The sequence below is a fragment of the Onychomys torridus genome, chromosome X (assembly GCF_903995425.1).
Source record: "Onychomys torridus chromosome X, mOncTor1.1, whole genome shotgun sequence".
NCBI classification, from domain to species: domain Eukaryota; kingdom Metazoa; phylum Chordata; class Mammalia; order Rodentia; family Cricetidae; genus Onychomys; species Onychomys torridus.
This window is the reverse complement of record NC_050466.1, coordinates 66,077,089-66,092,113: the sequence shown is the minus strand read 5'-3', so window position 1 is coordinate 66,092,113 and position 15,025 is coordinate 66,077,089. Positions and strand designations below refer to the sequence as shown.

The 15,025-nt window shown below is 40.6% G+C and overlaps 1 protein-coding gene across 2 annotated transcripts in view; it reads right to left on the bottom strand.

Moving 5' to 3' along the window:
- The window catches only part of Phex (phosphate regulating endopeptidase homolog X-linked), a 217,055-nt gene extending 202,707 nt beyond the window's left edge, over positions 1-14,348 (bottom strand). For both annotated transcript variants that reach the window (XM_036175272.1, XM_036175273.1), the window contains exons 1-3: positions 14,231-14,348; positions 8,604-8,672; positions 1,650-1,811 (exon numbers count right to left, since the gene is read on the bottom strand). In XM_036175272.1, coding sequence (XP_036031165.1) covers positions 1,650-1,811; positions 8,604-8,672; positions 14,231-14,348 — 349 coding nt within the window. The remainder of the gene's footprint in view (positions 1-1,649; positions 1,812-8,603; positions 8,673-14,230) is intronic.
- Between the last annotated feature and the right edge of the window lie 677 nt (positions 14,349-15,025).

Sequence of the window (15,025 nt, the reverse complement as noted above, 5' to 3'; positions counted from 1 at the left end):
TATAGACAGTGTCCTCCTCAAACAAATCACACCAATGCTGATTATAATTTTATATTAAGACAGCACTAACATAAAAGGAATATCTATCCAGAATTTTCCATGTTTTCTTATTCAATTGTAGTCCTGCATACATGAGTATGTGCATATGTGTGTACACTCATCTGTCTTCCAAGAAAGAAAAGGAAAAATAAGAAGTAGCCAATGATGGTAGATGAAGAACCAACATAAATTAATATCTCAGAGAGAGAGGCTGAAGAGATGACTAGTGATTAAGAGCACTTGTTACTCTGGCAGAGGACCAGGGGTCAATTCACAGCACCCACAAGGTGGCTCACCAGCATCCTTAATGGGAGTTCTAGGAAATCAAATGCCCTCTTCTGACTTCTGCAGACACCAGGAAAGAACGTGGTGCACATACATGCATTCAGGCAAAATACCCATATATATAAAATAAAATAAATTTTTTAACTATCTTATAGAGAAATAAGTATTAGTCTATGAATTCACTGCTCAAGGTGTTATTTATGGCTCCACAGCACAGGAATCTCATCTGTAGGTTAGAGGAAACCCCTAATGTTCTTCAAAACTCTCATTCATAATTTATCAAGACTAAATTTAAGCCTGCCAGTAAAAAATAAAATAAAAAAAACATTGTAAGCTTATGTGATTTATGTCTATTTGTGAAAATATAATTTCCTCATAATTAAAATAGGTTTCTAATTATTTTGCCAATAGTTTAACATTATATAAAATATACAAATTGGTGCATATTTAATACCCATGCACTTAAAATCTTGGAAAAATAGAGATGGGAAAGAAATGTAATTGTTCTTAGGTCCTCAAAATTCTTTGTTACTGAATGCAAGTTATACAACATACTTCACAGTTATCAAAAGAGGAAAAATATGATTTTTATCTTCTAAAAATAATTACCTTATCTAGTTTTGAAATCTTCCTACTTCCCTCCTTAAATAACTTAAATAACACAAAAATTAGACTCAATGCAAACACAATCTTGTCCAGCAACAGACGTTTCCAACTTTTGGCAGGGGTACATAAGCACACATGCAAATGTGAGTGTGTGTGTGTGTGTGTGTGTGTGTGTGTGTGTGTGTGTGTGTGAGCTTTGTCATTGCTCCAGGGGTCATGGGAGAAAAGTGAGTGACCTGAAAGCTAACTTGGAAGCTAACAGGAACAATATGACAATCATGGGTCATCCAGAGTTCTCAAAACTAATGTTAAAAGATGATGAGGTGTGAAGTACATTCTGTAAGCCATGGAAATCTAGAAGACAGTAAGAAAGAAAAGAGCTTTACCTTGAACACAGTAGACAAATACATTTCTTTCTACAGCATACTGGTCATTAAGTACCTCTGTGTTCTCAAATTCTAACAAGTGCTATTTAACCTCCTGCAATAGAAGTTACCATTGCCTTATTAAGCAAAAAACTAACAGCCTATAATGGGCTTGTGTTAAGAAAATCAAGGACACTGAAATTCAGAAAACTTTCTATCTTCTACTAAAACAAATTTTTGGAAATGAATTTAGTACAGTTTTAAAACTGGATAGTCCAAATTCAAATACTGAACTATTTTTCTTGTCAAATATTACTCTGGAAAGATTAACACCAAACTCTAGTAAAAACTTACCCTTCAACTTGAGATCAACATTGTGTCTCAGCCAAGGATAAACCCCATAGCTTGGCATATCTTCAGGAATTGGGTTATTGTTTATCCAGCCATCACAAGCAAACCGGAAGAAATTTTCACAAGGATCCACAGAAAGATTTATTTTGCTCATGATGGCGGCAGCTATTTAAAAAGAAAATCATAGGATTAATGACAATTGCTGGATGCTGTGCAGTTCTTTTACAAATTAAACAAAAACTCATATCAACCAGTTTCCAAACCCTGGCTTCAACATTTCTCCTCAAATGTCTCTCTGGATGAACTTCATCATATAAAAGGACTGTCTTCAAAGTGTACAGGAGGAAGTTGGGTAAAATTACTGGTCCTAGTTTTGTCAGACTAATACCTTTGGGGTATGGAATTAGAATATAGGAGGATCAATTGGTGGCCTTTCTTCCATTCTACAGATTGTCTCGTAAGCTAGGCTGGCTACGCTTCCTCTGGAACAGTAAAGTCCATTTGCCCAGTGTCAAGTGGATTCGCTGGGCTCTGTCATTTTCTTGATCAACAGAAATGATAGAAATGTCTTCTTGTGATTTTTCCAAGCTAAGTATCTAAGAAGTCATGCACCCTCTCCACTGGATCCCTTCAAATGGAGCCTAGGGACCATCCTCTGAAGATATCTTCCTGGAAAATAAGAGGCCATGGGAAGAAAATATAATTTCATACTCAAATCCTGGCTGCCCTCAACCTCATAGCCATTCTCCTGCCTCAGCCTTCCAACTCCTTGGATTACAGGTATGAGGCACTACACTTGGCTGCACCTATGAGCTTTAAAAAAAGACTACAAAATGAAAAATGAGAAGGTTCCAATATTCCCAATACTCATCTTTAACCATCTTCCAGCTGCAAAACAATTGCTAGCTACAGAGATGTGCACCAATTGCCAATATTTTAATGACATTGGAAGGATGACACTCTGAGCAATCTTCATACCTTAATTAATGCCAGAATACACTTCTACTTGAAATAATGAAGATCCAATGAGTTTTCAGCTAAATAAGAATGAATATCCCACCCCAGTACAATCTACATAAATTTAGAGATGTATGTTTTGGTTATGTGGGCAGTTCCTCTGGGTTAAAAAATAAGGTTAGATATTTCTCTACTTATCCTTCTTACGAAAAAGGCAAACCACTGTTTAGAGTCATTGAAATGAACAGACAAACACCCTAATTTTTTGTTTCATTTTTGTGTTTTTGGACAGGGTTTCACTATTTAATCCTAGCTGGCCTAGAACTTGATGTGTAAACCAGGCTGGCCTCCAACTCACCATCATTCTCCTGTCTCTACCTCCTCAGTGCTAGGATTATAGACATGAGCCGCTATGCCTAGGGCATAATTTCTATAGATTTCTAATCCTCACCATTTTCAACCACTATCTTCAAAATAAACAAGTAGGAAAAACTTGATTCAAAAGTATGATAAATGTCAAGTTAGTTTAACTTTTTTCTTTTCAGAACTAATTCCATTGTCTCTATACTTTTGCTTACTGGTACTATTTTATCCTTACTCTTTAATATTCAAAAGTGCTAGGGCACACAAAAATCTTACTTCTGGCTTCTATTTGTAGTCATTCTGTACAGCCACAGATGGAATCTTCTCCGTAACAGCTCCGGGACGTGGATCACATGAGTCTCAGTCCCACACAATATTTACAGTCACATGGGGAGCTCTCACACGCACTTTGACTCACATAAGCTCACCGCTTTCCAGCTTTCTTCCCAAGCTCCCCACACACACCCCGCCCCCAACTCTTAAATGCCTCTTCTCCATCTCCTTGGGTTTTCTCACAGGTACTGAGGGAAACTGCAAACTCAGCTCTGACCTCGGCCCTGATAGAAAAGTGAAAGAATACATCACTCACACTGACTTTGGAAAGCAGCCCATGAAGCAAGAAAACTCTTCCTGCTGCCTTGTAATTCATCATTTACTATTCACAGTTAGGAGCAGGGCTGCCCTTTCTGTGGGGAACTGTGACTTCAAATTGCAAGGGACCATAGTTGTCAAGACACCAAAACCCCATTCTTCTACTAGCTCCATGGAGAAAACTGAGAATCTTGTGTTAATTAAAAAAATATATGATTATGAAGGAAAGCTGTGAAAGCGCAAGCTGCCTCACTCTCAAGTGTTGCCCATGAGGTTACTTGTTGGCCAGGCTCCCACTGGTCTATATGGTACAGGTAGAAGCATTCCTCATGTGTGCCTTCAGAGGTGTTAGCTTCAATTCGGGCTCAAAGAGTTTTACAAATGCTTACATATTAATATTTCTTTGAAATAATTATATCACTCACATTAAACATTTCCTCTGCACCCGGAAGTACATGCTAAGTCCTTCGTGAGCAGTAAAGGCCATTCACAAACTCTATAGAGTCAGGCTGCTTGGATTGGAATGACAGCAACACTATGCAATAGCTAAATAATTGTCTTAGTTAGGTGTCTATTGCGGTGGCAAAATACCATGACCAAAAGCAACTTTTGGAAGACAGGGTTTATTTGCCTTAGAGGTTACACAGTCCTTCATCAGAAAAAGCCCAGGCAGGAACTGAAGCAGAGGAATGCTGCTTCCTGGCTTGTTCCTCAGGCTCTTATTCAGCCACCTTTCTTAAACCTGCCCAGGGGTAGCACTGGATACAATGGGCCGGACTCTCCCACATCAATCATTAATCAAGAAAATGCTTCCACAGACTTGCCTATAGGCCATCTGATGGAGGCACTTTCTCATCTGAGTTTGTATATACACAGATAACTAAACCCAGAACATACACATAAGCATTTTGGTAATATAATTCTATAAATGCAGCATCCCTTTAATCCCAGCACTCGGGAGGCAGAGCCAGGTGGATCTCTGTGAGTTCAAGGCTAGCCTGGTCTACAGAGCGAGATCCAGGACAGGCACCAAAACTACACAGAGAAACTCTGTCTTGAAAAAAAAATTCTATAAACAGTCATCTAAAATTGATGCTAGATTTCCAGAGCTGGCAGGTTTTCAAATTCTGCAAAAGAAATACAACATATATAGCCATAGGTGATCTAACAGTTCAGCAATGGCTAGATTGATACCACTGAAGCAAGCACATTAATATTCCAACAGAAAATAAGTGCATACTCTCATGAGTGGAATAAAAGTCTAAAATGGCTTCACATTAGTTACATTTGTTCATAGAGCTAGTTTTGCCAAAGGAACTGAGATCAGGTTTGATGTTACAAATTAGGATTACATTGCTTTCAGAGACTGAAGGTTTTGATGCAGGGGTACTATTACAGTTTTTATTTTCTTTGATTTTCACAACTCACATGAAAGTTCAAAAAATCTAGTCCCATTTCACAGGTAATGAGCCCGCAGCTCAAGATGATCATGTATTTAACCCAGACATGTATCTGGACTGTGTACATTCCAGACCTAAGTCAGCCTATCTACACTTACTCATTAGCATTAGCAAACCCATGCATACATTTTTTTTCTGTAGCCTTTCTACAGTTTTCATTGCCAAAGAGGAGTTAGTACAAGAGATCAAGGAGACAAGAAAAAAGGGGAAAGTTGTAGAGAGCAGGCATCTCAGAAGTGACTGCCACTTGCTCAGAAAAGGGACAGAAGTGGGTCAGACATTTCCATCCACAGGCCTTTCACCACTAGCACATGTGCCCTTTCCCACCCTAACACAAGCTCTTGCATAAAGCCAGGTTTGGCTTCAATTCTTTGGCATGTGTACTCAACAGCTATTCCACAGATCCCTGAGCATACTGAAGCTCATACTGCATTAAAGAGGGCTGAGGCCTCGGTGCTTCCACTAAAGAAAAAAAAATTGTATTTCCCTAACATCAGGAAGCCATTTACTAATGTGAAAATTAAAAACAGGACAGCAAGGCAAAACACACTAGGTGGCAGAAGGTGACATCACAAAACATCACTCTGTCCATTTCACTCTGGTGTTATTATGATTTGCAATAAAATTCATGAAGTAAGTGGCCTTCCATCCCTAAAGTTGTCTAAACTAAAATTGAGCACTTATGGCTTGAATATTTTAATTTCTCACATCTGCAAGAACTCTCCCACAGCTAAAGTACCAAGTAACAAGGAATGTGAAACCTGTCATCTGATTGTAGCACCTGGTCCCTCACCTTACTCCATTAAATACTCTCTCTACTTGCTAAGACTCCAGGCCAACTGCTCAAGTTGGGAACAGAAAAGGGCATGGGAAATGCACAACATTCCAAAGGGGAAAAACAGCACCTTTCCAGGGACAATGCTAAGAAGCTGAAAGGTCACTAGACCTCTGTCTAGTCACTAGACCTCAGGTCAATCTAGTGTCATGAAAAAAGAAAGCCCTTGCACAGTTACTCAGCTTGACGCAAAGGGAGCCAGATATGGACTTTAAGCCTAGCTCTGCCCCTAACTCACGATGTGACCCTGAAAAAGTCTGCCTTGAGAAACATACATTCTCTCATCTAGGGGCATCAACTTCATAGAGTTCTTATGAGATTTTAGGAAATGGCAAGTGTGAATCTTTTAGCACACTGCTTGGTTGAAAAAAAGTATTGGTCACTCAAGAATGGGACAAAAATTGGACTTAATATAACAATCCCAGAGTGCTGCTGCAGCCCTGTGACCAGACTCTCATTAACAAAGCTCCAGCTTTACTCTCTCAACCCACTCCTCCCCGATATGAGAGGAATTAATCTCAGAGCAACCATAAGTCCTTGCAAGGCTATTTACATAGACATCAAAATGGTTCCAGCATGTTTTTTTACTACCATGTCAATACTAAGAAGCAAAAACTGATAGCATAAGACAGAGGTTGACTCTGTGTGTGTGTGTGTGTGTGTGTGTGTGAGAGAGAGAGAGAGAGAGAGAGAGAGAGAGAGAGAGAGAGAGAGAGAGACAGATAGACAGACAGACAGACAGACAGACAGACAGAGACAGAGACCCTGAAACCCTCATTATGTAGCTCTGGCTCTCCTGGAATTAGCTATATATAGATCAGGCTGGCCTTGAACTCAGTAAACCACCTATCTCTACATCCTGAGTCCTGAGTTAATGGTATGCACCACCACAACAAGCAGTTTATGAATTCTTTCACCTAAGTCTTTCCCATCTCATTTAATGTCACTGCTTAACATCTAAGTATCACCCTAAATCCCTGCCCTTTTTCTACAATATATCTCAACTCCATCACTACCACAATGCCTTTAGCAAGCCTCCCAGCTCCTAGATCTGCAATCTCCATCTCAAATTCAAGGCAACAACCTCTCTCACCTGGCCTGCTGGCTATAACCTCCTTTCTGATTTTTTTCCCTACATTTCTCCCCAAAGTCAAGTTCTCTACAGAAAGACAATTGTTCCTACTTTGAGATCTTGCATCTCTATGCTGGCCTTGAACTCACTAGGTAACTAACCCTGGCTGGCTTCATCTTCCAAGTACTAGGACCATGGGCATTTACCACCACAGTTGGCTGGCATGATTTTAATTAAGTGCTCACATGTTTTCTCATAAAACTTTCAAGAAACTCTTGAGCATATTAAAGAAAAAGCCAAACCCATGGCATCTAGGTCATGTACAAAACCCCTCACCCAGAAGTCTCTACCATTCTTCAAGCTCATTCCTCTATGTGACCTTTTCCCTACAGGAAAGCACTTGCCTCACTCTTCACACTCCATTTCCCTTCTTTTAATTTAATTATTCAAGGTCCTTTTGAAGATCCTACACCCAGAACCTTCAATCTGGCCATTCTATCATGTATTAGTACGAGTCAGTTTTGATATTTTAATTTTCTGTTCATTTTTGTGCACTGTGTACCTTCTATGGATTTTGATTTTGGTTTTCATTTGTTTTATTGTTGCTTTGAGACAGAGTCTCATGTAACCTGTGCTGGCCTCCAACTTACTAAGTAGCCATGGGTGGCCTTGAACTCTTGATGCTCCTGCCTCTACATTCAAAATATTGGAATTACAGCCATATATCACCATGTTCAAATTATGTGTGCTGAGGATTGAACTCAGAGCTTCATGAATGATAGGCAACTACTCTACCAATTGAGCTACATCCCCAGACCCCTGTGTGTGTGTGTGTGTGTGTGTGTGTGTGTGTGTGTGTGTGTGTTTTACATTTTTTCTCCCTCTACCTATTTTATATATAGGACTAACCATATATAAACCAAAATCTAACTCAGTCCCTGGCACTATTCACTATTTGGTGAATTCACTCATTAATCTCTTCTTCTCCAGTTAAGAGGAAAAGCCCAAATGTTTAATTGTCCTAGGACTTCCTCTTTGGAAAATGCCCTAGGGTCCTACCCCCTTTAAGAACTGGGGGTGGAGGTTGGAAGCAGGGATTTGGCTTCTTCATAATCATAGGGATACAAGCAGGATTTCCTATCTGTGTCACAACCAAGGCACCTTTAAGCATGAATCTTTGCCTTGGTGTCCTCACTGATACAGGGTCTTGTCACCTCCTTAGAAGTTCAATACACATCGCAGAACAGATGAATCCGAGGGGATTCCAGCAGAAGCAGAGATTTGCAGTGTCCCTACTTAGAATCAAACAGGCCATGCCCACTAACCCAGAAGATACACAAAGTCTGTTTAAGACAAAGAGGATCTGTCCAGGAGAGCCATAGGAGGCCCACGGCCTCTGTGTGATTTAAGAGAGGACGCCTTGCTTTGCAAGCCCTTACCTGAGTTCCTTATCATGAGGGTTGAAATATTGTACAGCTCGGCTTTTGCAAAGAAAACAGGAAACCTAAGCTCCACTACTTCACACCAAACCTTAAAAGTAAACTCAAAATGTCTTCAAAATTGCATTTTGTATTTGGTCAACCTCAAGCAAACAGAATACTAAAAATACTACCTGTTTTTTCTTCCAGTCCCCAAGGTACCAAAATTATAACTTCACACAAGGTGGAAAACAGACTTACCGGCTTCTATGCACTCTGGCTTCAGACAGTATTCCTGTTTAGCTTGGAAGCTTAGGAGACCTTGACTCACTGGAAAAACAGACCAAAATAAATGATTGACTTGTAGCAGACCACCATCGAGTAAAATACATTTGGGTATATATGCAAGACATTTGCTATCAGTTTATGCTTCTCAGTATTGACACGGTAGTCAAAAATCAAGTTGGCTCAAAACCAAGGAAGCACTTTGATGATTATGTAAATCGCCTTGCTAGGACTCATTCCTGTCATATGAGGGAGGTGTGGGTTGAGTGGGTAAAACTGGAGCTGTGTTGAGGAGTCTGGTCACCAGGGCCACAGCAGCACCTGGAAGCTTGCTAGAGTGCACATTCTTACTCCAAATCCACTGGTACAGAAATTCTGAGGCTGAAGCACAGCCATTATGTGTGCCTTTGATTTGGTTGGCAGAGCCTCTCACAAACTGAGCAGGCTGTGTTATGGATACACACACACACACACACACACACACACACACACACACACACACACACAAACTCCGGTACAATTGTAATAGTAACCTATGAAGAATTTCCAGTCCTTTGACATGCCAATGTCTTCTACAAAGTTCATGCTTGAGAGCTATGCAATGATGTCACAAAATAAAAGCATGTTTTTAATCTCATAATGTTTTAAGTAAGTTAAGATTTTGTGTTGGGCCACATTCATAGCTGTCTTTGGCTGCATACAGGATACAGGCACAGGCTGGACATGAGTGGTTTTGCAAAAGCACAGAGGAATGCACTTTTTGAACTCCAGGTAGGATCTGGACATTAGCAAATATGAGCCTAAAATCTAAAACCTTTTTGAATAATTGTTTTTCCTCCATAGCTGGAGAAGTTTTGAGGCACTCTTTATTGCTGTGCTCTGTGAGCAAAAACAAGGCATCTTTGAAGATATGACCATGAAGAAATGGACCATGGGGGCTGAGATGTGCAATCAAAAAGCCGAAGAGTGCTTATATCTCTTCTTGAGATGCAGCCCTGCAGATCACCTGCCTGTATGGCATGTCTTATTCTTTATGAAGCCACATCCTAAGAGGGGCCTGCTTTGTCTTTGTTCTTTTCTCTGCTCCCATCCTCCAAACACCCTTTTATCTGTGTTACATTATATATTCAAGAAACCTGCCTACAGAATCACTCAGGCCTATTTTCAAAAGAAGTTTTATAACCTAAAAGGTGTGTTTTATTTTATTTTTTGCAAGAAAAAAATAGGTAAAAATATATAAACACCATAAAGATCAGTATGGGACATTCCAATGTGCCTCGATGGCAGAACCATGGGGAGTTCTTTCTACTCAATTTTAATGTATTTACCAAATGTTCTTTAATGAGCAAGTGGTGTTTTTATAATGGAAATATAAACTTTACTATATATGTTTTTCGAGACAGGGTTTCTCCATGTAGTTTTGGTGCCTGTCCTGGAACTCACAGCAATCCACCTGGCCCTGCCTCCCCAGTGCTGGGATTAAAAGGTGTGCACCTGCGCTGCTGCTGCCGCCACCACCACCACCACCCGGCCCTGGATAATACCTTCTTCATGGTAGCTTTATTTTTAAATCTTATGAAATGGCTAAAAGGTTATTCTTTCTCAAAACTTTGGAGGAAGAGGTGGGGAAATTGGAGGTTTTTTGTGTTTTTTTGTTGTTGTTTTTGTTTTTGTTTTTGTTTTTTTTTGCTACTTTGCAACTGCCAAGCCAGCCTGAGCTACATGAGAAGCTGTCTCAAAGCCCTCCAAAACTAGCCTTATTTCTTTCATTAAAAAGAAATAATTATTGAGTTGTGGATTTAACTCAGTGGTAGAGCGCTTGCCTAGCAAGCGCAAGGCCCTGGGTTCGATCCTCAGCTTTAAAAAGAAAGAAAGGAAGAAAGAAAGAAAGAAAGAAAAGAAAAGAAAAAAGGGCCCAGCGGTGGTGGTGCACACCTGTAATCCCAGCACTCGGGAGGCAGAGGCAGGTGGATCTCTGTGAGTTCGAGGCCAGCCTGGTCTACAAAGCAAGTTCCAGGACAGGCTCCAAAGCTACAGAGAAACCCTGTCTCGAAAAACCAGAAAAAAGGAAGGGAGGAAGGAAGGAGGGAGGGAGGGAGGGAGAGAGGGAGGGAGGGAGGGAAGGAAGGAAGGAAGGAAGGAAGGAAGGAAGGAAGGAAGGAAGGAAGGGAAAGAAAGAAAGAAAGAATTATTGACACAGACATGTAAGGAATTCAATGAAACATTACTTTTTACTGGTTAGAAGCTTGAAAAAAAGTCAAGCAGCATTTTAGCTTCTCAGTTTAGAATCCATCCCCCCACCCCCGTCAAGATCAAGAATGTGAGTGAGGCCAGTAACACGGCTCATTGATGGAATACTTACAGTACATGTGCAATGTCCTGATTTCCACCCCCAACACAGAACAACAAAACAGAAAGCATAAGAAAGACCACACAGCTGAGGTCATCATCACCCAAGTACCAACTGGAACCCACAAACCAGACTGAGGCAACTTCCTGCTGCTATTTCTGTGAAAGACCTTCATACTGTTGATAGTTGGGGGGAATCCAATGAAGTACAATATTTTATGATATACAAAAAGTACATGAAATTCAAGCTTCAGTATCCAGAAAGCATATCTTCCTGGCTCCCATTTGTGCAAAATGTGTCTGTGGATGCTTTAGTGATACAGTGAAACATAGAAATGTATGGCAGTGGAGCCAAGAATATTTACTCTCATCTGCTCTTGACAGGAAAAGCTTGCAGACCACTGCATCTGAGAAACAGATTTCAGGGAGGAAGGAGAAGGGAAGAGGAAAAGAACACGTGGAATAAATTGTTTGTGGGCTACTGCTATACTCAATATTTTAAAGTCCCCAAGGTTCTCTGAAACCACCTCAGACCACTGGCAACCATTCTTTCTGTAGATGACAAAGCCAAAGGAGCGGTAAGACAGGATGCTGGACCTTGCAGACATATGACTGGACTAGGACAGGAAGAGCCCATACTGCCAAGTCAACAAGGAAAGCACCTTCAAGGGAAGAGCCTAACTAGACTGTCATGAAGAACATTGTTTTGCAGGCATTTAGCAAGCTCGACACAGAGTGGAGTCTTGCTTGCTAAAGGGATGCCTGGGGGCAAATAGTGAAGAAAGTTGAGGGGGAAAATTGTATGGAAATAGTTAACAAAAATATAAAAGTTCCTAGGTGGGCATGGTGGTACAGGCTTATAATCCCAGCACTTGGGAGGGAGAGGCAGGAATATCACAGGAAGTTGTGATATTCACAACATGATCTATATAGTAAGTTCCAGACCAGACAGGGATACATAGTGAGAATCTGTTCATAAATACATACATACATACATACATACATACATACATACATACATACATACATACATATTCCTGAATGTGGACCCTCAAATAGATGCCCTCTGAAACAATGTTTCCCCTACTTGCACATGCAAATGAATCCTCTGGTGTCTTATGAAAATGCAGACTGTGAATCAGTAGATCTGGGGGTGGAGCTCAAGCTCTCAGGTGATGCTGATGCTGCCGGTTAGAAGACCATACTGAATAACAAAAGTAGAATGAAGCCACACCTTTAGCTGGTCCTATTTATTATCAATCATCATTAGACATTCTCCAAAAGATTCAAAGTGAGGGCCAGGTTACTAGACATAGTAGGAAGTTATCTTTCCTAACCAGGTCTCCTCCATAATAGCAATGCTTGATTTAGTAAAGTTTACTTTACCTAAAATCTGTAGTGCTTGTGTCAAAAAATCATTTTCTCAAAAGAAATAAAGATTTTCTATAACTGACCATCTTCTAGAATGCTACAGTCTCCGAGAGTAATGATAGGATCATAAGAATAGAATAGAAAAAGTTGCAAAACGCTATGAACATCACTGTAAAGAGCACACATTTTGACTTACATGATGACCACTTGGGTTTGTAAGTCTGGGAGTATGTGTAAACCTAACCCCTTAATCACTTCCCAAGTCATGTGTAATTCCTTGGCATGTCCATAAAATTTCTCCTCTGGTTTTAAATTTCAGGAAGTTGATCGTCTAAAGCCAACTTTGGAGAAACCTCACAACAGAGTCCAATTGTCGAGAAAGAGGAGGGACTGTAAGAGCGTGAATTGTTGAGACCAAGATTGGAAAAGCACAGGGACAAATAGCCAAACGGATGGAAGCACATGAATTATGAACCAAAGGCTGTGGGGCCCCCAACTGGATCAGGCCCTTTGGATAAGTGAGACAACTGAATAGCTTGAACTGTTTGGGAGGCACCCAGGCTGTGGGACCTGGACCTGTCCTTAGTGCATGAGCTGGCTGTTTGGAACCTTAGGCTTACACAGGGACACTTTGCTGAGCCTGGAAGGAGGGGACTGGACCTGCCTGCACTGAATCCACCAGGTTTAAATGAATCCCCAGGGGAGTCTTGGCCCTGGGGGAGATGGGAATGGAGGGGAGGGGATGGGGGGGAGTTGGGGGTGGGGGCGGGAGGGGGAGGACAGGGGAACCCATGGCTGATGTGTAAAATTAAAACACAAATATAATAAATAACAAAAAAAAAACAGTTTTTAAGAGCCACAAATTCAGTCACAAGAGGAGGAGGTCTAGCTTCACCAGAAAGCAATATACTGATCTAATTTCCTAAATCTTCAGCCATAGAAAACATGGAAAGGTGGTTTGCTCATTTTAGCAGGGTTCTCAACCACACAAGCCTAACTCTTTTAAAAGTTAATTACTGGTTTTCTCTTGCCAAAATAAACATGGCCTCATGCATCCTGTATATGCCAAGGAATGTTTCCAGGCCTGCTGCATTTCAAAGTACACCTAGAATCTCTTAAGTATAGGGCTTGTTTCTAGGTGACCTTCAAGTCAATGAAATACTATGAGTTATATAAGAAAAAATTTACAAAGGAAAACAGTCAGGGGTTTAGAAAGCTTACACTTTTGAGCATCCCCTGTCCCTTTCTAACAGATTTCATCCTTTTTCCCCCTAGGAATATGCTTTTGTCTACACATTCTGAGTACATCATTCTCACAGGAGTTATTAAAGTAATTGAATCACAATGCCTTTCAAATCATAAGAGGAAAAACCTCTGCTTTCCTTCACATTCATTTTAAAACCTATTAGAAAGGTTGCAACTATCAAAATCACTGGATTTAGAAAAACTCAAAGAATCCCATTTAAGGACTGATTTATCTTTTGTAAATTGCACTTTGTAACTTGTTCAAACAAACATGGACAAAAGTCAAACAAAAAGATATTCCAGTATGGTTTTTCTCTCACAAAACAAATGCAAGTATCTAACTATGAATTCATAAACACTCAATTTTTGAAATAGAAGACATGATTTTCACCCCTCAGTGCAATCGAATCCACCAGCCATTCCAAACCACTTTCTCATGCACCTTGCCTCTTGGACTATATATTTGGTACTAAAGAAAAGCCTCCTTTTTCATTGATATATCTGACTGAAACTAAAGGTGCATCTCTGTTTTTTAACATAAGCAAACAGCCTGCATTATGACAAGGGTTTCTAGAATAAAGAATTAGAAAGTTTCTCCATAGATGCCCAGTTCCCCTGGCCTCTGGAGTTCCACTTACCTAGAAAGAGCAGTGTGCCTAACACCAGGGTGCAACCAATGAACAGGGCCAGTGCAATTCGAATGCCTCGGTTGGTCCCCTTTCCAGTCTCCATGGGGCTCCCTGTTTCTGCTTCCATCAGAAGGGCCGGAGGGAAGACTCAGAAAATCACTTTTCGTGGTTTGGTAGCTGGTCTCAAGAGTTTGTCAGGCGTTGACATCCAAGACTCTCCTGCTCGTCTGCTAATAGACAGCTTTAAAAATTCCTGTCAGGAAACTTCCCCCTCGACACCCTTTCTCAAATAATCTTTCACAAATGAAATAAAAGAAACTCAAAATATTGGTTGCCTTGGCTCTCCCTTGACTAGACAAAACAAACAGCAGTTGCTTTATCTTGGTGCTCTCTCTCAGCAAAGTCCCTCTCAAGCAATTGTTTGGCAGGCTTTTTGCTCAAGCGATCCGAGTATACATGTTTCACTAGGTTGCTGCACAGATGTTTTAGCTATTTAAACGTATAGTCACTTGGGGAGGGAAAAGTTGTCTTTATCAAAACTAGATTCCCCACCTCCCCCTAACCATGATAAGTTAGGTGGCGAGGAGAGTCTGCATCCAACTCAAGATCTCAATTAGTCACGTAATTCTGCCTAGACAGTCATTCTCCTCGTCTGAACTGTCGTCCTCAAAAATTACTCTTTCAGTGTGCTAGTCCCCTTTTAAAGCCTTCGAAGAGTTCCTAGGATATCCTGGAGCATTTTATTTTAGGAACTTTGTGTACGATAGCATGTGCCAAAAATCAGTCAAAGTCCACTGCAGTGCA